Genomic DNA, 27,673 nt, shown 5'->3' on the forward strand with positions numbered 1-27,673 from the left:
ATAACTTATTAGGTGATCTTAGGAATTTATAACTCCACCTTAAAATCTTTTTCTATTTCTAAGCTGTAAATTGAACAACTGGCATCCTGATTTTGCATTTACTTGAAAGTATTGTAAAACTGAACCCTGCAGTTTTTAATGAAAGAATTTAATAAGTAATACATACACACATTATATATATATATATATATATATATATATATATATATATATAGATGTCAACGTCAGCATTTGTACATCCATATATTCCATGCAAGCATGGGAAAGCAGATGTTAAAATGATGATAATATATGTGTATATTATGTGTATGTATGTGTAAACACACTCACACGTATATATATATATATATGCATACTGTTACACACACCACCACCATTAATACTTACTCAGTCCTCTGTTTTTTTTATCAGCTACACCCACCCACACACGCATACAGACACATATATTTCTGTAGGTCACCTGCAACCCTTTCCCCTTCCTAACACTCTCACCACCACCACTTCTATGACCAAAAGACATTTTGTAAATATGCATGGATAGTTGTTGATTCTGTATGTGTGTGTATGTCTGTATATACACACACAAAATCAACTATACACACATACTGTGTGTGTGTGTGGAGGGGGTGATAGAGACAGACAGAGATTATCAGTATTGACAGCCAGTATGTCAGAAGCACATATTTTCAATGGAAGAAGAGGAAAGGTTTATAAAATAGTATGCTGCCCTATGGGAACTGGTGATTCAGGGCAAGAAGTCACTAACTAATCTTACTAAAAACACCACTAACAGTAGGTATGAGCTTTAACCAAGGAACCTCAGTTACTGTTCAGATACAGTACCAGAGTGAGGCTGTTGACTATAAGGGTGCATGTCGGAGGTAGGTCCTTAATTATTTCTTTTATTTTTCTTACCATCTTAACAGAACTCACATGTATAAACTTTTATGAGTATTCTATATTCATTTATATTTATATGTCTCTAACTTTATAGATACACTCATATTTGTATGGAAATCTTTTTGGCATTTGTGAGTATGTCTGTGCATATGTTTACATATGGATGTGTAAATATGTGCATTGTGTGTTCACATTGCAGTTTATTTTTCAAATTTTTCATCCAAAGGGGTGAGAAAGAGATTGTTTCTAACCTAGAAAGTATCTTTCATTGGAATTTAGATAATATCAATGTGGTAGTTAAGTGTGTGTGTGTGTGTGTGTGTATTTGTACATATATATGTTCATATATCTGTGCATACAAATGCTAAACTTCTAGAAAGTTTTACATATTTTTACAGCTCCATTAATGGTTTATGACTAATTTCCTAATCAGTTGCCTTCTCTGATTTTGTGAAACCCAGTTTCTCGGTATTTGTGTGCTGAGGCAGTTAGTTTCAAATCCAAGTACTGCAATAATTGTAGGCATTCTTTTACTTGTTTCAGTCATTTGACTGTGGCCATGCTGGAGCACCACCTTTAGTCAAACAAATCGACCCCAGGACTTATTCTTTGAAAGCCTAGTACTTATTCTATCAGTCACGTTTGCTAACCCACTAAGTTACGGGGATGTAAACACACCAACACCAGTTGTCAAGTGATGGTGGGGGGACAAACACAGACACAAATACACACACACATATATGACGGGCTTCTTACAGTTTTCATCTACCAAATCCACTCACAAGGCTTTGGTCAGCCTGAGGTTATAGAAGATATGTGCCCAAGGTGCCACACAGTGGGACTGAACCTGGAACCATATGGTTGGAAAGCAAGCTTCTTACCACACAACCACTCAAATATAAATCGATATTTTGGGTGGAATGTCTATGAAATCTGAAGATGATTGTGCTGGATTTTTTAGGAATACGTTAAGAGAGTTAGGAAATGAAATAATGAATAAAAGATTAAACTGATATTTATTTTTGACATGCTGTATATGTATTACATCTAATGTTACTAAGTGTTATTTATGGTAATATATAATGCAACAATTTTTATTATACAAAACTTTATAAAACCTTTAATATTTACATTCTTTTAAAATCTGTGACGAGTAATCTGTGCTGTTGGTATTTGTTCACAACAAAAAAAAAATAATTCCTAGTAAAGACTTTTAAATTGACGATGATGAAATCAAGATAGATGACAATGTAATTGAAACTAACAATATCAATGATGATGAATTTGATGTTGACGTTGATTAGCTTTAGGTTGATAAGGACTAATTTGAGCTGGTGGTGGAGTGTCCCTTGTATGTTTTACTGTCACTTTGATCCTTTCTAACAGCATGGCTATGCATGATGTTCTGCTGATAAGGAGAACAAATTTTTTTGTCTGATTACCTGTTGTGATAGAGCTTATCTTCCCTGGATGTGTGTCCTTGTTCAACACCCAGAGAATACTTTCTGAGGAGCTCTTTTCCAACTCTCATAATTTTATCTGCTGCATGTATGCTGACTTGATCCATGAATGCACTTCAACAGATGGTTATGAGATGTCAAAAAGATATAATGCAGCATTCAAAGTCTATTTGGATCAATGTTAAGCTCCTGTGTCATTATCTAAGTAGAGGTAGTACATTACTGTTAATGTAGACATTTATAGAATTAGTTAAAAGATCGGTAATTTTAACATCAGCAACTCATATCACATCTAGTGTCCAAATGAGTAGCATAGATATTGGTATGAATACTGATACAGCAAACACATTGTAGGCCACTGGCTTGTATACAGAGCTATTGAAGAACCATATTTTTAAAAATCTGTGTTATATGGTTATTTATGCTTATGCATTCTTAGTTTCATGTTCCATCAGAAGATATATTTTCATCTACCCCAAAGTGCTTATAGAATTCTTCATCAAATATTGAAAAAAAACCCATCAGGCCATTGATACAGATATTATTAGACTGACTTGTAGAAACATTTATTCCCTTAATCCTTTGAAAGTATTGTAACCATGCCAAAGCTCATCTTCATACCATTATTCTTTTAGGATCTTCCTTAAAAGAACTATACATGAGACTAATTTTTTAACCAATTACATAGTCTTGAAATTTCTTCAACGAAAAGAGCAAGAGGTTCATTAATCATCATCATCATTTAACGTCCGTTTTCCATGCTATCATGGGTTGGACGGTTCGGCCGGGGTCTGGGAAGCCAGGAGGCTGCACCAGGCACCAGTCTGATCCTGGCAGTGTTTCTACAGCTGGATGCCCTTCATCATGCTAACCACTCCGTGAGTGTAGTGGGTGCTTTTTACGTGCCACCAGCACAGGTGCCAGGGGAGGCTGGCAGCAGCCACGATCGGTTGGTGCTTTTTACATGTCACCGGCACAAAAGCCAGTCAAGGCAGCGCTGGCAACGGCCATGTTCAGATGGTGCTTTTTACATGCCACCGGCATGGGTATCTTAACTACGATTTCCATTTGATCTTTTATTTTGATGTTGATGTACTTGACTCAATAGATCTCTTCAAGCACAGCAGGTCGCCCTACAATCCAAGGTAAGCACAGTAGGCCGTTCTGTGATCCAAGGTACTTTGGATGGGCTGGGACTGCTCTGTGAAATTAGTGCAGGAAAGAGTCATGAACTCACATTATTTGTCAGGTCTTCGCAGTCACAGCATATCTCTAAAAATATCAGTTTTTTGTCATTGCCTCTGTGAGGCCCAACGTCCGAAGGTCATGCTTGACCACCTCATCCCATGTCTTCCTGAGTCTGCCTCAACCCCGGATTCCTTCATTAAGTGGTCCAAAATAAAGCTTGGTGTCTTTAGCCTCGATGATGGTCACTAGAACTTTAATAAATCAAAATACACCTAGTATCCATGAGTAGGGAATAGAATTGAATGCTTTTCTTTGTAATCTAGCTAGTCTACAATTGAATTCTTCCTATGCCACCACCCCTCTTTAGTCATAATTTTATTAATTAGAAATTGCTCAGCACATTTCCAACTTCCTTACTTCACAGTTGCTTGTTCAACTGTGAAATATTGTTACTCTCAGGATTAGATTCAGATAAGCTGTGTTAATTCCATCCTTTCAATTCCAGCATACAATTGGCTTATAGTTCAACATGTGAGTGGATTTGTTTTAGAGTATCAGTTTTATTTCTGCCAGTATCAGCCAGCTTGGCATTTTCTTTTTCTTTGTACAAGTACTTAATATTCAAGAATCTTCTTGCTGCTTTCCTTACCTAAAGTTTCTAAATCATAACCTCAAGTGTATCACCATTGATACTGTATGCTTTTGATGTAATGTAAGGTCAAAATTTTTTTAGATTTCTTTGACCATCCTGCATCATTGTTAAACTCTTATTTTCACTCTAGAATAAAACTACATTTCCCAGAAGGAACTTCTGTGACATTTATTGTCTTCTCATATCTTGGTAAACTACAGATTAGTTTTGATTGAATTTTTTACTGTTCCTTCAGCAACTCTCTTTTAATGCCTGAGTTTTTCAATAGCAACTTTTTCCTCCTGTTTGAGGGTAATCAATTTATTCTCAAGGGTTCTCTTTTTACTGTTTCCAGACATGGTTTCTATTTTGTATTTCACTTTTTGTTGGCAAGAAATCTAGTTATTTGTTTGTTTGCATGTGTTATGCATTGCCACATGACTAATAATCTTCTATAGAAGGTATATCACGGTACCATTTTTATTTTGTTATCTTTCTTTAATTCTTCAGTATTGCTAAGATACTACTTTGTGGTTGTCAAGAGGGCATAATAAATAAATGTCAATTTGTCAAAATGAAAGGTCATTGCACTGTCATGAACATTTACCCCAATTTCATTAGTCACTGTTAACATGAATTCAGTGGATCTCTTATTAATGCTAATCAAATGTTATTTTTCTTGTAGGAGTTTTAAACATAAAATAACCTTTTCTTGAACGCATGTCACTCACTGTAAATACATTTCAGTTGTTTATACTCTTCCAACTTGTAGTACACTTAAAGTATCATCATCGCTGCTACGGTCAATGACACCTTGGTACGAATGATCTTCAGTTTGATTGCCATAATTGCAGTTAGTCAGATCTGTTATGACACATGTGCCATCTTTGTTATTGGCAGGTCTGATTAGGAAAATGTTTACATAGTCTTTTTTGTGTTCTATTCACTCTTTTAGGAATAAACATATATTCATCACATTTTAGAATCCTACACTTTTTCTGCTAATTTAACCAACTGTTTTACAATGTGAAGAGTGGGTGGGAAGGTGTACACAGTGAATACAAATTTGAGGTGGGAGCAGTGATGACAGAAAGGCCAGTGATTAGTATTTGAAAAACAGGAATAGGGGAGTCAATGTAGTTATAAAGGATACATGATAAATCAGGGCATGTACATTTTGCACAGGTGACCAAAGAGTGGAATTGGAGAGCAAGAAAAGAAAAAAGAATGACAGCAGACGGACTAGAATGGGTGTGAATGTGGACAATGGAACAAGGCAGGGATATAAAGAGGTGGTCAGAAGTGGGGAGAGCAATTGGTAATAGCAAAGAGACAAAAGTGGAAATGGGTGATTAGATAAAAGTGAGAGTCAGTAAGAGATAGGAAATGAGAGGCAATAGAAGACATGGACAAAAGTAGAGATGGATGACAAGACAAAGAGAGTAGGTGAAGAGTAGTAATAGAGGTAGTTCAGAGGGGGGAAGAGAGTGCTGACTGGTAGCACAGCACAATGAAGTTAAGGTATGTTGGTAGCCTAATGCAGTCTCCCATATACAGATCTGTTGAAAGGCAAGTGGGCAAAGTGATGAGAATAGTGGGATCAGTACATGTGGTGGGGAGATAAGAGTTGGAGGGCTATGAATGATATGAAGTTAAGCCAAAATGGGTAGATGGGAGGTGGAGGTCAAGAATGTATGGTTAGTGGGTCACAAATATAAACCTGGGACATATATTCAAAAACCCAAGAAAAATACACTCCATACTTAGAATTTCTTCTACAATTACAACTGAAAATAACTACATATACCTTTCCCAATGTCATTTTTCTTTGTCCCCCCCCCCCCCAGTGTTGTTGATCTGGACATCTCAAGCTGTGTACTTAATAATCAAATCTCTGCATGGTGAACTTGACAAATATCATTATGATCTTGAATAAAAGGTGTCTTCAATGAATGTGATAAAAAAAATTAGTTTTTATCTAGGCTGATAGTTGTTGCATTAATGATGGAAATAATATTCATTGTAAATTTAAAGAACAGTTTCCTATGCTAATAATGAATGCCGTGTGTGTGCATGAGTGTGCAAGCATGCAAATTTACAAAATGGAAACCTATTATTGTTATTGGTTCCCAACTGAAGATTTCGTTTTACAGGTAGTGTGTATCGAAAGCAATCAGCTGAGAATGCCCTATACTTATCTAAGACATTACCTATAATCAGAAGTCACAAGTATGAAATGTATGTGCAATGAAATGGTTCGAATGGGAACTGAATTTGTATTGCCAACTCATTTGAGACGCTCCTATATATATATATGAGGGAGTGAGGTGGGGTTAGTACAAACTGGATAGAGAGAACTCAAAACATGAAAATATATAAACTTTTTTTATTCTTAATTGGTAAAAGTATATTGCAAAATGACTTAAGAGATGGGAATTTCATACCATGCACAACACTCACAACTCTTGAGTTGCTTTGTCATTTCTGCTAATTGAAAATAGTGTGTGTGTGTACAGACAAGGCAAATTGATGATTGATATCAAGTGAACAAGTGCAGAGGTTTGATGTTAGAAGGATGTTGTGTAGTAGCAGACCAAGGATGAGTTTGGAAGAAGTGCCAGAACAGACAATTGGAGCTTGGTGCAGTTCTCTGGCTGGCCAGCTCCTGTCAAACCATCTAACCCATGCCAGCATGGAAAACGGACGTTAAATGATGATGACCAAGATAACAAGATGTATAAAGCATTGCTAAGTGTATATATTCTAATCTAAGCCAGAATAAGCTTATCATACTCCGTACCATTGTCCAGAGTACAAGTTTCTATTTCTACTGAGAGAGTATCTATGCTGTTGCATAAATATTCACCTGCTAAAAATAGCAATGAAATTTCTTCCAAATAAAATCTTACCATTTAAAAAAAAGTATACATTGCAGAGGGCACATTCTGCACAAATAAAAAGCAGAATCTTCAAGTTAGGTCTGCTTGACCAGGGTTGATCTGACGTTAAACAACAAAGACTACATATTTGAGGTAGTGAGGGAGCTTCCATGTTTTTCAACCTGCTAAAATAACAGTCAAATCTTCAGATTGCATCCTATATTGAGAAGGTTGGAACACTTTGGATTAACCTGTCTTAAATACTCATTGTTCAAACAGAAAGATGCAGTGGGCATAGAATGCTTTTGATCATAGGTCTGTTCTGTCAGAGTTGATGTAGAGATAAAAAAAAAAAACTATGCTTTTTCCTCTTGTTCACCATTCTACATAATGACATATTCACCCCATCACCTCTGATAATAACACTGTAGAACTTGTATGTGTGGTATCAAAGTTATTGATTAGAATCATAACTAACCCAGTTGATAAAGTGTCAGCTGCTGGTTAACATGTCCTCTAGTGTTTAATTTATATGTCTTTCCTGAGCTTTTAGTGCTGTGTTCAAATTTTCTCAGAATTAACTTGCAGAGAGGGATGAGATCTACTATATTTGGTTGATATGCTCTGAAGATCAATTTTTGAAGTAGTGTCTAATGCTTTTTCATCTTTTTTTTTTTATTTTACTGGTCAGAGAAGACCTACTACATCTTAACCCTTGGCCTACCAGAGAAAATGTATGTCACTAATTACCAACTGGGTCCAATGGACCCAATATTTTCCTTTTTTCTTTGGCTGACGAATCTCAAACGTGGTTGAAGATCATCTTCTTTTCTTGTTTGGTTGAGAAATGTTTGCGGAACTAGAAGATTATTTGTCATGTTCTTGTTTAGTATTAACTCCAGCAAATTCCTTTCCTAACTGAATTAGGCATTGTCTTCGTTTATCCTTGAAACTTTGTAAGTGAAGCTGTTTAACAACAATGAAAGCATTCACTGCACTTATATCAATCCTGTTGTAGAATATAACCATAGGCCATCTTCAAGTCATTCTTTTGCAAGTGTATGTCCTTTCCATCTTATGTAGGGTATCTTCTCCTCCTTTTATTTTGTTGTAACATGTAATAACTTCAGGTTTCTTTTCAGCACTTTTTGAATGAATTGAAAACTGAGAGTGCATTGTACTCATAAGTGTGACTACATAATTTTTCTTGCGACAATAACATAAGATCATAGAATCCTTTTGAGATCCAAATATTGTGCTGTTGATTTCTCTTTCTTTTCCATTTGCCAAAGCACTTGTAAGTTCAACTCTGTTCTTTCTAATTGTTCCAACTAAAGTAGTTTTCTTGCTAAGTAGCTTTCAAGCCAATCCTAGACTTGTAAAAGAATTATCACAAGTTATATTGCGACCAGTATTTTCAAGTTCTTTTACTAGGTCTTCAACAACTCTTGAACCTTGATTTGTCTTTCTCCCTTTTACTGGGTCTTTTCCAGTGTAAATTTGCATTTTCCAGGCATAAGATGTTTCACTGTTGTATATTGCCCAAATTTTAATTCCATATTTCCCTGGTTTTGAAAGAATATATACCGGAATGGGCAGCACCCTCTGAATGAAACTAATTGTTTATCAACTGACATGCATGAACTTGGAACAAATCCATCTTGCAAATTCTGATTTCACATTTCAAATACTTCTCTTGTGGGCTCCAATTTATCATCACTTCTCTTTTTTCCTTCATGCACAAGCATCATCAAAATACAACACTTGTAAAATCTGCTGAAATCTTTCCTAGCTTATAATTTTGTTGAATATTGGGCAACCATCTTCTTGACTCCATAAATGTGACATTTTCATGTTTAGATTTATAAACACCTATAAGAATAGCCAGTACAATAATATTCTTTAGTTCAGAGTGATCAATTTCTTTCCATTTATCTTTGTAAACAACCCCACCTTCAACATTTGTCCATTTATGAATTACTTCAAGAAGATTCTGGTGCATAAAGATAGTAAAACATGTTTCAATGCTATTGCAAGACCTTTTAGCAAAATTGATGGTCCACATTCTTAGCGCACAATATTGCAAGATGAAGTTCTTACTGTTGCTTGAGTAAGAGGATTAGAATGCCAGACTTCTTGTCTGCCTTTAGAAACATATTGCTCATCCATAATTGGGTAGCCTACAGATAATTGTTTTTGAGCATCTGCATCATCTGATGACACAGAACCTAAACTGTCCAACACACAATCACTTTCATCATCATCTTCAGAGCAATAGATGGAATCACTACTGTCTTCTTCCCATTCTTCATCTAATTCCAATAACCTTTTCGATATTTGGTCTTCGCTCAAGTTTTCATGTCTAGGCATATTGGAAAGCACAACTGAACTATATGAAAGTTGATAGCAGACTAAAGGCAGATATTGCTCTCCCACATATTTATACTCTCCTGAAAGATGATGAAATATATTGAAGGAATTGCATCCTCACAGAAATATTGCATCACCCTATAACCTAGCAGATTGAAGGTGATGCAATACCACAAAAATTTACAAGAATATTTTCATAGTTTTTCCTATTTTATCTAAAATTCAGCAAATAAATTGAATACAATTTTATCTATTTTATATCTGGTAAATATCTAGGAAAATAATATTTGATATTGCTTTTATTCTGTTTAGAATAACAAAAGTATTGTCTGAATTTAATTCGAGGGTCCAATGGACCCACATGGTCATTAATGTATAATGTAAAATTTTCTAGCTTTTATTTCCCATTTGACAAATAAAAAAGAGTCAAGAAAAAATAAGAGACACAAGAAATAAGAAGAATGAAATAATATAAACAGTAGGAAAAAGTAACAGAAAATACTGAATTGGACCCATTGGTAGACAGAAGGTTAAAGCAAAAGTGTAATTATAATTAAAGTATAACTATAAAAATATGAAGAATATGGCTAAGGGGTTAACAGGTTCACTTCTCAATGATGAAGCCCTGGGTTCACTACTAATACCCAGCATTTTGGGTTAGTGACTTCTGACATAGCTTCAGATTAAACCAATCCTTGTAAGTGAAGTTGGGTGGATGGAGACTGTGGAAGCTCTTCAGATGGATTGTACTTGTAATTCAAAGGCACCAACCTTATCAAAGATTGTCATACTGATTCTGTTTCATTGTATTAAGGCTGTGGTATACTCTGTCACACTGTAATACAAGGAATAGGGGGTTCTCTTGAATGAACAGCTGGAACACTGATTTGAACAGATTAGGAAGTGCACTCTGATATGTCACAAAAGTAAGCTAATGAAAGTTCTGATATCATACAAAAAGTTGAAAATCTTTGTTTAGCATTGGATTGATTACTGTTGTATATAATTTGAAGAGATACAACAGATGTGTGAGCAAGAGATTTTTCAGAATGAAAGTTCAGGATTTTACCAGATGTTTCATTGAAAAATCGTAGCTAAGCTGAGTTAAATATTACTGGGTCAAAGCCTTTAAATTTTTTTTTTAATATATTGAACAAATACTCTTTTGTTGAAAGACAAAATAGAAGATTGTATTTTCTGAATTTCTATAGTACTAAAAAAAGGCAGCAGTTGACTGATTTGTGCCCTAGTCTATAGGCTGAATAGAATTAATAATTCATAGCATCATCAGTGATATACTAAGTCTCTAATTAAGAAATTTAAATTTCAATACCCTGTCATTGTAGCTATAAATAGATTTCATGAAGGAAATGTATTTTTTGCTATCATGAAGGAAATATATTTTTTAGGCAGCAGGAGCATTCTGTAACAGAAAAGTAATTAAAGTAGCTCACAAGTGGTGGATGCAAATCCTTGTAGAAACCAGCGTCTGACAGATTTTCATAAGGGATAGATCAATAATGTTTAATACCTTGAAAACTGTGATGAACCCTAATTTATTTGAGACACTTGATGATGATGATGATGATGATAAGAAATAAAAAAGAAGTTTTGCTTCATTTTAATAAATACCGTATTTTAACATGTATAAGGAACCCTTTTTTGTCAAAAATTAGGTTAAAAAATATGGGAGTTACTTATACATGGACAGTATTATAATCCCTTACAAAACCTTTTTTCCAAATTTTAATCTCCCCAAAGTAGGAGGATCCTTATACATGAGGGTTCCTTATACATGTTAAAATATGGTAGTTCATCACAAACATTTATTTTGACTTTTGGGAGAGGATCTGTTTCATGTTGAAATATCAAGTTTAGAGGGGAAATGAAAAATGATGGTGTGTGTGTGATGTAAATGAAACAGTTCCAACTCAGAATTGAAACCTGGTCATACTGATTTCATTTGGTAATAAATTCTATCTGACCATGTAGCAGGCTCAGTTAAACTGAGAAACATACTACCCACTGCCAAATACCATTCTTTATCATATTTATTGGAATGTAAAACTTTTAGGGGAAGCTGTGATATTCAAAATTTTATAAGCACATTAATCACATAAATAAAAATAATTCCAGCAATGAATTAAAACCCTGTTACTGAACTGTTTATAGAAAACCACCACCACATGACACACCACTTGATTAACAAATAATAATTATCCTTTCCATAAAGGCAGTGAGATGGCAGGAATGGTAAAGCACCAAGCTAAATGTCTCACAATATTTACTTTTATTTCTTCTATATGATCTGCATTCAGCTCTTTCTAGGTTGACCTTGTCTTTGAACCCAGTATGGTGTGAACAACCACTGACAATGTATTCTAGTCTATTCAACTGACAAGATATCCTAATACTACCTTTTATGTATTATTGTTTACTTGTTTCAGTCATTAGATTGCACTGTGCTTGGGCCCCACCTTGAAGAATTTTTAGTTGAATGAACCAATCCCAGTACATTTTTTTTAAAAACTTGGTTCTTATTCTATTGGTCTCTTTTGCTTAAGTTTAAGTTACAGGGACATAAACACATCTACACCAGTTGTCAAGCAGTGGTGGGGGACAATAACAGATACAAGCACATGCACATACACACACACACACACGACAAGCTTCTTTTAGTTTCCATCTACCAAATCCACTCACAAGGATTTGGTCAGTCTGAAGCTAGGATCTTTTCTATTCTGAAGCCAGTTTTTTCAAATTTTTCCTACTGAACCAAACAATTTGAAACTTCGTATACTGGTAGAATGTGTCAAAAGTAAACTTAATTGTAAACCAGAATGAAAACGGAATTGTAACTTCTAAGTTTAACGTTGTTTAATAATTAGAATTTTAACCAATGATATTCCGTCATTCGGCTTTATTTTATTTACTCCGTCTCGACCACCAATTTCGTGACGTATTAAACATCTTAAATGTAAACAAGTCAGCCACCTTCTAATAACAATATTTAAAACTAGTTAATAAGCCACATGTATTAAATTGAAAATGTTTCCATTCTGTATGTCTGCATGTATGTATGTGTAAGTATGTGTGTGTGTGTGTGTATGTATGTATGTATGGATCAAAACAGTTTGATTCAAATTCTGTGGTACTTATATATTCATACATACATATAGATGTATATAACATATATATATATTGTATGTAAACATCTTTTATAAATATATATAATTCATGCATCTATAATACACACACATTATAAATATATACACATATATGCATATGCATTAGAATATGTGTGTATAGGTGTATATATATATATGCATATGTTTGTATACATGTGTGTGTGTATAAAAATAAATATAAGCACTCAGGATCTACGCAAATTTTATATATACTCCACGAAGTTCAAAAGGTAAAAATCCGGTATTTTAAATTTTTGTTGCATTTCTAATCTTTCTGATGTCTAAGGATGGATATTTATGCGTATGAATCTTTTTCTTTTTATTTTGTTTCAAATATAATTCTAGGGAACTGAAAAACTGTGTACGTTACGATAAAGCAATTTGTCAAAATGTAAACAATTGCTTTCCACGTTACAGATAAGACTACGCAGATAATAAGTTCACATAAATACAGACATTACGATTGGCTAAAATTCACAGTTTTAATCTACGATTAAAGTCATAAAATAGATTTTTCTCAAATAAACTAGTTCCAACTGGCGAATAAACTAGTTCCACTCTATGAGTACACGAAGTTTCAAATTATTTAGTTAACTAGAAAGATCTGGGGTCCTGGCTTCAGAATAGAAAAGATCCAGCCAATCTTCTTACCACACAATCACACCCGTGCCTATACTCGCCGGGCGAAATGCTTTGTGGTATTTCGTCTGTCGTTACGTTCTGAGTTCAAATTCCGCCGAGGTCGACTTTGCCTTTCATCCTTCCGGGGTCGATAAATAAAAGTACCAGTTTCGCACTGGGGTCGATGTAATCGGCTTAATCCGTTTGTCTATCCTTGTTTGTCCCCTCTATGTTTAGCCCCTTGTGGGTAATAGAGAAATATATACTCTTTTACTTGTTTCAGTCATTTGACTGCAGCCATGCTGGAGCACCGCCTTTAGTCAAGCAACTCGACCCCAGGACTTATTCTTTGTAAGGCTAGTACTTATTCTAGTGGTCTCTTTTGCTGAACCGCTAAGTCATGGGGACGTAAACACACCAGCATCAGTTGTCAAGTGATGTTGTGGGGACAAACACAGACACACAAACTCACACACACACACACAAACATATATATATATACATATATACGACAGGCTTCTTTAAAGTTTCCGTCTACCAAATCCACTCGCAAGGCTTTGGTTGGCCTGAGGCTATAGTAGAAGACACTTGCCCAAGGTGCCACGCAGTGGGACTGAACCCAGAACCATGTGGTTGGTAAGCAAGCTACTTACCACACAGCCACTCCTGCGCTGATCATAACTTTTAGGGCTATTAATTCACATTTAGAGATGAAACTCTTTTTAATGCTTATTCTACATTTCACTCAACTGTCCTCCAATCATCACCAGTTTAATATTCTTGGATAAGTAAATAGCACCAGATTGGATTTGAACTATTAAACTTTTATTTCTAATCTGATGAGAGTGATGCCATTATCCACTGTGCTACTGATAAACTCAACCTGTACTATATACATCCAAGAATGAGACGCATTATGACTATACCAGATCAAACCAATAGAAATATAGTGTAGATGTAAATAGCAAAAAATGTTTCAGCTCTAAAAATGAGGTTAATAGTCGGGAAATTGTCTTTGTTTTCAACTGACAATTGACTGGGTAGATTCTAGTTTATTATGACATTTGGTCTTGTGACCAGGCAAAAGAAATCAATAATTATTCTGAATATTGGTAAAAAGGCCAAGATTATTAGATGAAGTTGGAATGAGAAGTTACATTTATGTTCATATTTTCACTAATGATGATATTAGTAATTTGAATTACAAGAAATTATTTCAACTGATATTCTAAAGAGAGCTCTGCAGATTTAATAAAGCTATTTCTAGCATTGGCATGTAGCCTGGAATTTTCAGGGAAAGTGACATCAGGAAAATGCTGTGACATTCAATAATATTAACAGGAGTTTATGTGAAAAGATCAAAATAAAAGAAACAGAAAGAAAAACCCATTAATCACCTCAGTTCTATTATTCTTTTGTAAATTTTCAAAATCAAGGTTTTTCAAATCTTAATTCAAATCAACAAGATTTGAATTCTGAACATACAAGACCATAACTAAATATCACAAGACATTCTGTCCTATGTCCAATCCACAAGTGCCATAACAAATAGCCAAAATAGTTCTCTACTGTCTGTCTAAGCTGTTGTCAAACTCACTATTGTTTACTGCAGTGCCATAAGTTCTTCAGGACTCACTGCTGGTTAAGTTGTTAAGATAATTTGACCTACGTTGTAATGAAATAAGATATAACTTGAGGGTGCATTGCCCAGTAAATAAAGAAAAGTTAGAATAAGAAAAAAAAAAAAAATTCTATCATCGCTTTACTATAATTTGTTCATTCAATGCTACCATAGTTTAAAACTGTGCTTGTCGCACATTTCAGTGACACATTACTTGAAGAAATGAATTTCTTCAATGAGTAAGAGCAATAATTGTATGTCAGTTTTAATGACTAAGCTAGACTATGGGCACTTAGTAGCAAACAACAGCGTAACATAAATAAAAATAAACAGATCATTGTTCATTTGCAGGTTCTTATTTTAGGTGACAATTTTGTTCAGGCACTATTATTCTATAATATCTAAAACAGCTAACCTCACCAATTTTCTGCTGTTTTCTTTTAATGTAATCCTATGGAAAATGTCTCTTGTTTTTTGGATTTTCATGTCTAGATAATATTTATTTACTGGATTATGTTGAACTCTTGCAAGGTGTGAGTATACAGTTTTATGTCTTATTGGTCTTTCATTAAATAGATGCTATTGTGTAATGTTGACTGTTTTCCATTCCTTTACTTATACCTAAACCATATCTTTATATAAACTATTAGTTTATTAGGTCTTGAAATATGTATCTATTTAGCACTTCATTGCATACATACCATGAAAAAACTCTGATGTTGTACATAATGTTTTGTTTGTTGTAAGTGTATTTAGGTTATGGTGATGATGCCTAGAAAGTAGGGAATTGCTTTAAAAATCTTAGTGACATAACATTAAGTTTGGGACCTCACATTGTTTTGTGGCTGACCTTATATTTGTGCAATTCTCTTACTCCAGGATTGCTGGTGTGTGTGTGTGTGTGTGTGTGTGTGTGTGTGAGAGAGAGAGAGAGAGAGAGAGAGAGAGAGAGAGAGAGGTTCTTAAACTAGTAACTTCATGTTTTTATATTTGTGTCTACCCTTGAATCATTTTAAAATATTTCATCTTGAAATGTAGAAAATTTTTTTAATATCTTTACTGTTTGTCTGGTGTGGTAAAGCAGTGCATATGGTAGGGATAATTAAGTGATACCCAGCTTGAATTGACCCTTAACTTGTTTGCTCATCACTGTTGTATTACAACAGTTTCTTTCTTCTTTTCAGTAATATGAGTACATTACATTGCAATTATGTACTCATATACCAGTCCATAAACAGAGGAACAATATGTGCTAAATCTAAAAAAAAAAAAAAAGATATGATACTCTTATCTATCCATACATGTGAACACTGTATAAATAGAAAAATAATGGACTCTATTCCATAAACCTGCTCACACTTCTCACAGACTTTAAATTTTTCATATATATATATATATATATATACCAATTAAGGACTGAACACGAAAAGTGGACAGTCAACATGCTAGATATAGACGTCAAATCGCCATTCACCACAAAATATTATGTTCTCAGATCAAACTCAACACAAAACCATAGCAATAAACAAGTGAAAAATATACGAAATAAAATAATTACCCATGTACTAAATTAGTTTCAGCTGTTATTTTCCGCAAGGAAAACTGCAGCCATCATCAGCATGGTCCGTTATAAATGTAATTTGCTGGACTAGATGCAAACACGATACCGAAATATCGCGTGCATGGAGTTCAGCCTATTACATTTGAATATACCTTTCAAATGCCTTTACTTTGGCGCGTTGAAACCCGAGAAAACCAGCCTGCAGCTAATAATTAGCAGCAGTTAATTTATCGGTTAGAGAACATATTTATTTATATAAAATAATTAAGGGTAGAAATTGATATTTATCAATTAAGACCAGTGGTCTAGCATATTAAAAAAGAATCCGAAGATTAAAATATTTATATATACCAATTAAGGACTGAACACGAAAAGTGGACAGTCAACATGCTAGATATAGACGTCAAATCGCCATTCACCACAAAAGATTATGTTCTCAGATCAAACTCACACAAAACCATAGCAATAAACAAGTGAAAAATATACGAAATAAAATAATTACCCATGTACTAAATTAGTTTCAGCTGTTATTTTCCGCAAGGAAAACTGCAGCCATCATCAGCATGGTCCGTTATAATGTAATTTGCTGGACTAGATGCAAACACGATACCAAAATATCGCGTGCATGGAGTTCAGCCTATTACATTTGAATATACCTTTCAAATGCCTTACTTTGGCGCGTTGAAACCCGAGAAAACCAGCCTGCAGCTAATAATTAGCAGCAGTTAATTTATCGGTTAGAGAACATATTTATTTATATAAAATTAATTAAGGGTAGAAATTGATATTTATCAATTAAGACCAGTGGTCTAGCATATTAAAAAAGAATCCGAAGATTAAAATATTTATATATACCAATTAAGGACTGAACACGAAAAGTGGACAGTCAACATGCTAGATATAGACGTCAAATCGCCATTCACCACAAAAGATTATGTTCTCAGATCAAACTCAACACAAAACCATAGCAATAAACAAGTGAAAAATATACGAAATAAAATAATTACCCATGTACTAAATTAGTTTCAGCTGTTATTTTCCGCAAGGAAAACTGCAGCCATCATCAGCATGGTCCGTTATAAATGTAATTTGCTGGACTAGATGCAAACACGATATCGAAATATCGCGTGCATGGAGTTCAGCCTATTACATTTGAATATACCTTTCAAATGCCTTTACTTTGGCGCGTTGAAACCCGAGAAAACCAGCCTGCAGCTAATAATTAGCAGCAGTTAATTTATCGGTTAGAGAACATATTTATTTATATAAAATTAATTAAGGGTAGAAATTGATATTTATCAATTAAGACCAGTGGTCTAGCATATTAAAAAAGAATCCGAAGATTAAAATATTTATATATACCAATTAAGGACTGAACACGAAAAGTGGACAGTCAACATGCTAGATATAGACGTCAAATCGCCATTCACCACAAAAGATTATGTTCTCAGATCAAACTCAACACAAAACCATAGCAATAAACAAGTGAAAAATATACGAAATAAAATAATTACCCATGTACTAAATTAGTTTCAGCTGTTATTTTCCGCAAGGAAAACTGCAGCCATCATCAGCATGGTCCGTTATAAATGTAATTTGCTGGACTAGATGCAAACACGATACCGAAATATCGTGTGCATGGAGTTCAGCCTATTACATTTGAATATACCTTTCAAATGCCTTTACTTTGGCGCGTTGAACCCGAGAAAACCAGCCTGCAGCTAATAATTAGCAGCAGTTAATTTATCGGTTAGAGAACATATTTATTTATATAAAATTAATTAAGGGTAGAAATTGATATTTATCAATTAAGACCAGTGGTCTAGCATATTAAAAAAGAATCCGAAGATTAAAATATTTATATATACCAATTAAGGACTGAACACGAAAAGTGGACAGTCAACATGCTAGATATAGACGTCAAATCGCCATTCACCACAAAAGATTATGTTCTCAGATCAAACTCAACACAAAACCATAGCAATAAACAAGTGAAAAATATACGAAATAAAATAATTACCCATGTACTAAATTAGTTTCAGCTGTTATTTTCCGCAAGGAAAACTGCAGCCATCATCAGCATGGTCCGTTATAAATGTAATTTGCTGGACTAGATGCAAACACGATATCGAAATATCGCGTGCATGGAGTTCAGCCTATTACATTTGAATATACCTTTCAAATGCCTTTACTTTGGCGCGTTGAAACCCGAGAAAACCAGCCTGCAGCTAATAATTAGCAGCAGTTAATTTATCGGTTAGAGAACATATTTATTTATATAAAATTAATTAAGGGTAGAAATTGATATTTATCAATTAAGACCAGTGGTCTAGCATATTAAAAAAGAATCCGAAGATTAAAATATTTATATATACCAATTAAGGACTGAACACGAAAAGTGGACAGTCAACATGCTAGATATAGACGTCAAATCGCCATTCACCACAAAAGATTATGTTCTCAGATCAAACTCAACACAAAACCATAGCAATAAACAAGTGAAAAATATACGAAATAAAATAATTACCCATGTACTAAATTAGTTTCAGCTGTTATTTTCCGCAAGGAAAACTGCAGCCATCATCAGCATGGTCCGTTATAAATGTAATTTGCTGGACTAGATGCAAACACGATATCGAAATATCGCGTGCATGGAGTTCAGCCTATTACATTTGAATATACCTTTCAAATGCCTTTACTTTGGCGCGTTGAAACCCGAGAAAACCAGCCTGCAGCTAATAATTAGCAGCAGTTAATTTATCGGTTAGAGAACATATTTATTTATATAAAATTAATTAGGGTAGAAATTGATATTTATCAATTAAGACCAGTGGTCTAGCATATTAAAAAAGAATCCGAAGATTAAAATATTTATATATACCAATTAAGGATTCTTCGGATTCTTTTTTAATATGCTAGACCACTGGTCTTAATTGATAAATATCAATTCTACCCTTAATTAATTTTATATAAATAAATATGTTCTCTAACCGATAAATTAACTGCTGCTAATTATTAGCTGCAGGCTGGTTTTCTCGGGTTTCAACGCGCCAAAGTAAAGGCATTTGAAAGGTATATTCAAATGTAATAGGCTGAACTCCATGCACACGATATTTCGGTATCGTGTTTGCATCTAGTCCAGCAAATTACATTTATAACGGACCATGCTGATGATGGCTGCAGTTTTCCTTGCGGAAAATAACAGCTGAAACTAATTTAGTACATGGGTAATTATTTTATTTCGTATATTTTTCACTTGTTTATTGCTATGGTTTTGTGTTGAGTTTGATCTGAGAACATAATCTTTTGTGGTGAATGGCGATTTGACGTCTATATCTAGCATGTTGACTGTCCACTTTTCGTGTTCAGTCCTTAATTGGTATATATAAATATTTTAATCTTCGGATTCTTTTTTAATATGCTAGACCACTGGTCTTAATTGATAAATATCAATTTCTACCCTTAATTAATTTTATATATATATATATATATATATATATTACACTTTCAGGCAAAGTACTGAGATCCATATAACTGTCTGTACTCTTTCCCTAAAAAACTTGTTATGAATCTATTACTGTGTCTGTGTGCATGTGAGTACACACAGGATTGGTTGAATTACTGTTAGTGAGAGAGAGAGAGAAACAGATAGTCAAATTAAGAGAACAAAAAGAGAGAAATAGAGATAAGAAAGAAGAGTAGCGTGACAAAAGAAGGCAAGGATAAAGAAATTAGGAGAGAGAATAAACAAATTTTCTCACATAAAAAATTACATATATCATCATTATTTAACATCCAGGTTCTGTGCTGACATGGGTTGGACACCACAAATTAAATCTATCAAATACCACACACACACACTGTGTTTGTGTTAACGGAAGTCTGTGTGCATAGAGTGGGGTACATGCATGTTCAAAATGAAGTTCATAAATCTTTTTTGATGGAAGTTAATTAATTTGTGACATTTATTCACTGACTCTTTATTCCCCCCACTCTTCTGAAAAATACTGGCTCGATACACACACAAACAGTAATTGAATTGGGATATATGTAATCCAGGCGTTTGCTTCAGCATGATGCTTCTTGCAGCCTTCTGATGAATTATTTCCACCATGTGCTGTGAAGGTAAACTTGCACAGTGTGTGGGAATAAATCAATAATTGCTGACCTGGTAACATGACACAAGACTGGTTATAATGGAAATTGATGAAACAAATGTAAACAAAGCTATAAACATTATTTGCTAACTCCGTTCTTTGATGCCTTTTATTATATTATAATGTAAAATATATCGCGATTACAATGTAAAATATATATTTATTATAAATTGAATTAAAAATTATGTTTACATGCAGACTAACATACAAATTTATAGATGTGTGTATAGCTGCTTATTTAAAATCACAAATTGATATAGTAACTCTCCAAAGACACTTAGAAGATCTAGGTTTTCTGAAGTTTTCATCTGAGAATATTCATAACATACTAATAGGTGTAGGTTCCCAGTTCAATCCCACTGCATGGCACATTGAACAAGTGTCTTCTAATTTAGCCCTGGGATGACCGAAATCTTGTGAATGGATTTGATAGACAGTAACTGAAGAAGTGTGTGTGTGTTTCTCCTTGTCTTAACAGCATGTGATTGTTCTAAACAAACATCACTGACAGACAAGTAGTGTCCTTTATTTCCAATCTTCTGTGAAAATATGTTCAACCATGGGTAAAAATTACCTGACTTGGAAACAGGTGATTGTTGGTGACAGGAAGCGTATTCAGTTGTACAAAGTCTGCTTCAGTGAACTCCACCCAACCCATGCAGGCATGGAAAAATAGATGTTAAAATGATGATGAGTACTGGGAGCATAGATTTTTTTCTTTCACTGTCCCATAGTGTTCTTTGACAAACATGGCAAACTCAATTGGATTACATGCTGCTGTTTTACTAGCATGCATTTGTTGGAATTATTGGTGTGTGTGTCCTTGTTTCCGTGCATATATGCATGCATGTTTTTGCAGGTGGTAAGCTCTTGCTTCTCATTTGGATGCCTAAAATTTTTGCATATGGGCACATCTTTAAGAATTAGGCCATGGATTTTTACTGATACTATCCATAAATCTGGCTGACATTGGGTACTGCTCTTAGCCAATATATTTTATGCTTCTATTAATAAACAAAGTATATCTTCTATTATCACAAATTCTTTACACAAAAGTAGCACATTCATTATTGCCTAAAAAAAAAAAAATGAGAAAAAAATCAAAGAGCAACATTACATTTTTCATTATGAAAGACTGTCTCTACATACATACATTCAGATATATATATATATATATATATATATATATATATATATATATGCTTAAGCACAATGCAACATCACTGGAGTTAGTGTTACAATAAAATGCACCCAATACACTCTTTATGAAGTGGTTGGTAAACAATCAGAGATAGTGCAAGATCAAGAAGGCTCTTTAGTCTGACCAGAGATATGGCATCTTCTCTAGTGTTGTTGCTATAATAAAATGCTCCCAGTACATTCTGTAAAGTGGTTGATATTAGGAAAGGTATTATCTCTGTAATTTTTTTCTTAGTGCCTTTCTTGAAATACACAAAATAACTGGGGATTTTCTTTTTAGCATGAGCTGCAAAACTTGAAATTACAAAAGGAGTATTACAGAAAGAGAAAGTTATAACAATACTGCCTTTCTCAAATGTATAAATAATGAATCAAAACAAACACTCCTTGACAAAAATTGAAACCTGTTTATTGACACCCAACTCAATTTAGATCTTTCAATGAATGTAAAATAATATTTTCTAATAGAGAATGGCTTACTGAAATGATGTGAACTAATTTCATTCATATTAAAAACAATGCATGAATGATTGTCAGTTTAAAGAAAAATTATTGATTTGTTTTGAACAGATGTATACCTTCTGAGCTGTGAAGTGAAAGGCTTTGATGTTCATGCTTTTTTAAGGTCCCTTGACTGAAATAAATAAAATTGCTTCACGTGATAATCAAATAGGATCACAATTTTTGCTCATTGGTTATTTACTTCTTGATCTTTTAGACAAGCTGATTTAGAGAAAAAAATCATCTCTGACAGGCAGATATGATTTGAATGATGGGGAAATTGGAGTGTGATTTTGTTGTTTTCTAAATCATAAGTGAAGTGAAAGGTTTCAATTTTCTGAGAGCATTCCACTTGCTTTACAGTATTTATCACAAGTAGATAGAAAAAAATTAGTCTTTTATTTAAGCACAAAGCTACAGATTACATGAGAGAGGAGTGGTTTTGTGTAAGTGAAATGAAATAACTACAGCTTGGAATAGAAACCTGGTTGCTGACTTGACCTCAAGAAGCTTACCTGTTCAGGCTTTCTAAGAATAAATACCCTCATGGTAAGAGGAAAGATACAATTGATTAAGTCATAATCAGTTTCTTAATATTTTTCTTCTTTTATCGCATTTTTAAGGCCGATTGCAAAGTTTGACTCAACCTTCTAGAACTGCAAAATGCCTTAATGAATTCGCATATGATAACCAAGTCAGCTTCTAATTTCCACAGTAGTTTACTCTGTCTTAAGCAAAATGACTATTTTGACTAAAAAGAAACTATTTTTGCCAGAGACATTATAATTGATTTAATCAACCATAAAGTATTTATTACTGACCTTATTTTCTAGCAAATGAGGATGTAAGACAAAAAATATTAAAATTAGGCTAGTTTATAGGTTGTGGTCATTAAACCAAGGCCAGAAGTTTTCTCTTTTAGAACACCACATTGACATTTCTAATTTCCTTTGAAACAACATACCACAACTTCTCATATATTCATTCTCTTTAAAATATCTTAGACTTCATGCTGATTTAAAGTACAGTTCTTAAATACTTCAAATTGCTGAGGGTTAATATAGAACTTACAGAGAGAGTCAACAACATTATTAAGTAGTTAGCCATGATTGCTTTCGGCATTTGCAGAGGTTAGTAGATTAAATATCTTTTATTTTTAATGGCTAAATTGAAAGACTGGTAGCTAGCAACAAGAAATTAGTATTGAGTCAAAATAACTGCTTGTGACCTATTGATAAGTTAGTTCTTTAACAGAATATAGTAAAATAACCTTGCCCTATTAAGTTAGTATTTGGAACATAAATTAACATGAAAGCTTGATGCTAATTTCTGTCCCAGACAGCAGCTTAATATGGTAAAATTATTTCAGTAAATTCATATTTTTCAAAATTAATTTACACAAAGGCGATGTATTTCAACAGAAATATGGTGTCAAAAGTGTTAACAGGATTTATTTTTTTAAATATTTTTATAACACACAAGTTTCCTGTTGGTTCCTTCAGGTCTACTGAAGACCTTGAACACAGCACAACAAGCACTTACTAATTATAGTAGTAAGCCTTATCAATATATAATACATATTTACAATTATACAGTGAGAGTTCAGTAACTCTGGAGCATGGTTATGCATATCACTACTTCCTTGACTGCTCATTGGACATCTGTTGGCCAGCTCTTATTGAGCTTATGAAAGTGTTGTGTATGACACTCATTCCCCCTAATTATATCTGGGTTCAGCCCAGTTAAGCACAGGTAAATTGCTAGTTTCATAAATAAAGTATTTCTAAATATATTAAACTAGACGTCTTGCAAACAACTTGCACATGAAAGTGCTACCAGTCGAGAACTCCACATACCGGAAGCCAGCAAGTGTATGGGGTCATCAGGAGAGAATGCGCACCATTTCGGGGCCTACCTCTCGACGGCATCAATCCACACCGGCACTCCCTCACTGATATGATCAACTGGTTATTAAATATAGCTCAACATTTCTCTAGCCATCGCTCATCATCTCTTTTTAACCAAATCCAGTGGCTAGCCTTCTCCACTGTAGTTTGGATATCGGTCATTGTGGTATTTACCTTCTGATGAGTTAGGCCTAACGATAACAACAGTTGTCTCACACTGTGTCCAACAAACTCTCTACATCCGACTTCAATTGGAAAATGCTCTGCTTTCCAGCCTGCGTCTTCACATTCCTCGAGGAGATTTACATAATGGTCAATCTTTCGAGCCCGAGCGGTATCCATGTTATCTTCATGAGGAACCGTTAACTCGACTAGATTTACAACTTTCTTTCCTTCACACCACATTAAAATATCCGGTTTTTCATAACTGGGATGGGAAAGAGTCCCTGACACTTTCCCATCTTGTTCTTCTTTTTGAAATGGATCAGCTGACCTGAGAGCACAGAGGTAATGAAATTTCTAGTTGGGACTTTCAACGGTTTTTTCTCAGTGTTGTTGAGATGAATTTAGTTCTTTATAGCATTGAAGATAACCTTAAGGACCAGGTTGTGTTTCCATGTATACCTGTTCAATGCTAAAGAACAGTTGGAAAGAAAATGTTTCAGATTTCTCACTGAGTGCCTGAGTAATACCTTGTAGCTTTGTTGGAGCCTGAAATATAAAGTGCAGCTTTATATATATATATATATATATATAGGAAAAAGCATTACCAATGAGAAAGCCAACACATGGTGGCAATGAAAGACATGGGCTCCTCTCATAAATAAAGTAAGATTATTCTATTTATAGGAGGAACCCTTGAATTTCATTGCTGATGTACATGTTGGCTTTCTCATTGGTAATGCTTTTTGTTTTTTCCCTATATATATATCTGCATAAATGTAATTTTTTCCCCAAATAAACTGCATTTCCTATTCAAGGCTCCAATGAAGCCATAAGATGTTACTCAAGCACTCAACTATGAGTCCACTGCATCTTATAGCAGAAACAGCTGTAAGTTAATGAAGTTCATAAGATATTTGTTTATTCCTTTGTCGTCTTATTTCCTTATATAGTTATGTAAGTTAGTCGTTAAGGAGGTTGTTCTGAAAGCATAACTGCTGGATTAAGAATAGGTTGGGACAAGTTCAGAGAGCTTACTACCTCTGTTAGTAGCAACAGGTCTCTTCCTCAGAGTGAAAGGCAGGTTGTATGATACCTGTGTATAAACAGCTACGCTACATGGTAGTTAGACATGGGCTGTGACTACTGAGGATATGTGAAGGTTTGAAAGAAATGAAGCCAGTATATTCTGCTAAATAGGTAATGTCAGTGTGTATATATGACAGAGAGTATGAAAATTGTGAGAAAAACTGGGTATAAGAGGCAGCAGCTGTAGCATGCAAAAGAGAAGATTGCTCTGGTACAGTCATGTAATGTGTATGAATGTAGGCAGTTGCATCAAGAGGTGCGGATCTCTAATTGTTAAGGGAACATGTGGAAGGGGTAGAGCCAGGAAAATGTAGGATGAAGTGGTGAGAAAGGATCTACAGATGTCGAGACTCACAGAAGGGATCACCAGGGACTGAGACTCCTGGCAGTTGGTTGTGCTTGAGAAGATATGTCAAGCTAAAATTGTGGTTGTCCTTACATACAGACATCTCCTCTACATCCCTCTCCAGCTGAGTGTTTGTAATTTTGGGGGCTCATGAGTATTGGTGTCATGTAAACACACATGTGCTGGTGCTGTGTAAAAGAACTCAGTACACTCTGTAAAATGGTTGGTGTTAGGAAGGGCATCAAGCTATAGAAACTATGACAAAACAAACATTGAGCCTGGGCAGCTCTTCAGTTGACCAGCTCCTGTCAATCCATCCAACCCAAGCCAACATGGAAAACAGACATTAAATGATAATTATATAATTAAACAGTTAATGATTTCCCTACAGCATTTCTTTGTTATCTTTCAGTTGTGTTTCATGAATGAAAATATATTCACAAGTTGCTGTTAGTCATTAGTAAGTTTTATTCTTATTACTCAATACAAATCATGTGATCAAAAATACTGCCCACAAATATTTATCAATAAGGGAGGCTTGTCCTCAGTCAAATTGTCCAACCCATGCTAGCATGGAAAGCAGACATTAAACGATGATGATGATTGTGTGGTTCAGTGTAGAGAGTTTTTCAAATTTATATTGGTCAGGATAGTTCACAGAAGCAATGTTCACTTGTGGCAACATTCAGACAAAGCTTTGGATTTTCTTTGAGGGATATTGCTAGTTATTTTATTATCTGGAACTTTTCTGATATGCTAAATCTACAGCTACATTAGACTATGGAGCAGCTGTCAACAATATTGCAAGTCATAACAGGCCACTGATGTTCTTAGTGCTTAATCTCTGTTAATTGGAACAAGGAAATGAAGTTTTCTTTATTCCTATACCTAAAGGAGTGAAAGTGTTGATTGTAACTTTCTTTGAAATTTTTAGCTGTGAGCACAGAGTAATTCCTTTGGATAACATTATTTTCTATAACTAATGCTTGGTATAGCACTCCTGCAGGGAAGTAAGGTTTTTTTGAGTGATTGATTTTGACATTTGCAAGATGGTTGTTGGCTGCTACATAGACATGTGTTTCTGATTGTTGCCTTTGAAGGTGGAAGTTGATAATGACTAGGTAAAACTAACTCGCATACATTAATGAGCTTATGGTATTTGTGGAAAGTGGTACCTTGCAAAAAATAGAAAATTGCTGTCTATATTTATAAAAACATCTAAGTTATTTGGGAGTGTTTAAATTGGGTTACTTCCTTTTCTTTCCTGAGTTGCAGTGTTGGGAGTGAACTAGTTTTTTTTACAGAAGTTGTTCATGGCTAATACCTCATTATAATAGGTGGGGGCTGCTCTGTTAAAAACTGCTTTATCCAAAGTTAGATTGGAAACTCTAGTGCTACCAAGTTTCTGTTTACACACCTGTGATGACTGGAATTTTTGTGGATATATACAATTTCCACATTTGACTTCCTGAAGGAGTAGTGCTTACTTGTCTTAAGATGCAATATATCTAAAAAGCTAATCATTAGGTTTCTAGATATTAGACAGGGTTCACCACTAAATGATTTCAGCTTATTTTACAATTAATATATGTACTCCTTTGGGTCTAGGTATAGAAAAAATTCCATTTCTCTGTCTTGTTTTAATTTGAAGCTCAGGAACAATGACTCCATTGCACTACAATAATTTGAAATATTATTGACCGAACTATTTCACATTCCAACAGGTCACTTAACTGCTGACTTGCCTGTCTGAAAAATTCTAGATAGTAAAACATCATCATTTAACGCCCATTTCCCATGCTGGCATGGGTTGGATGGTTTCACTGAAAATTGGTAAGCTGCACCAGGTTCCATTCTGATTTGGCATAGTTTCTATGGCTGGATGCCCTTTC

At 34.4% G+C, this 27,673-nt stretch overlaps 1 protein-coding gene across 4 annotated transcripts in view; it reads left to right on the plus strand.

The window, feature by feature from the left end:
* LOC115209092 (proline-rich protein 5) overlaps positions 1-27,673 on the plus strand; it is a 214,023-nt gene that overhangs the window by 105,715 nt on the left and 80,635 nt on the right. Inside the window, exon 1 of one of the 4 annotated variants that reach the window (XM_029777211.2) lies at positions 633-881. The exons of the other annotated variants lie outside the window; for them this stretch is intronic. Coding sequence (XP_029633071.1) covers positions 799-881 — 83 coding nt within the window. The 5' untranslated portion in view covers positions 633-798. Of the gene's footprint in view, positions 1-632; positions 882-27,673 lie in introns of those variants that run through there. 4 annotated transcript variants of the gene reach the window in all.

Source organism: Octopus sinensis, linkage group LG3 (genome assembly GCF_006345805.1).
Source record: "Octopus sinensis linkage group LG3, ASM634580v1, whole genome shotgun sequence".
Lineage (NCBI taxonomy): Eukaryota > Metazoa > Mollusca > Cephalopoda > Octopoda > Octopodidae > Octopus > Octopus sinensis.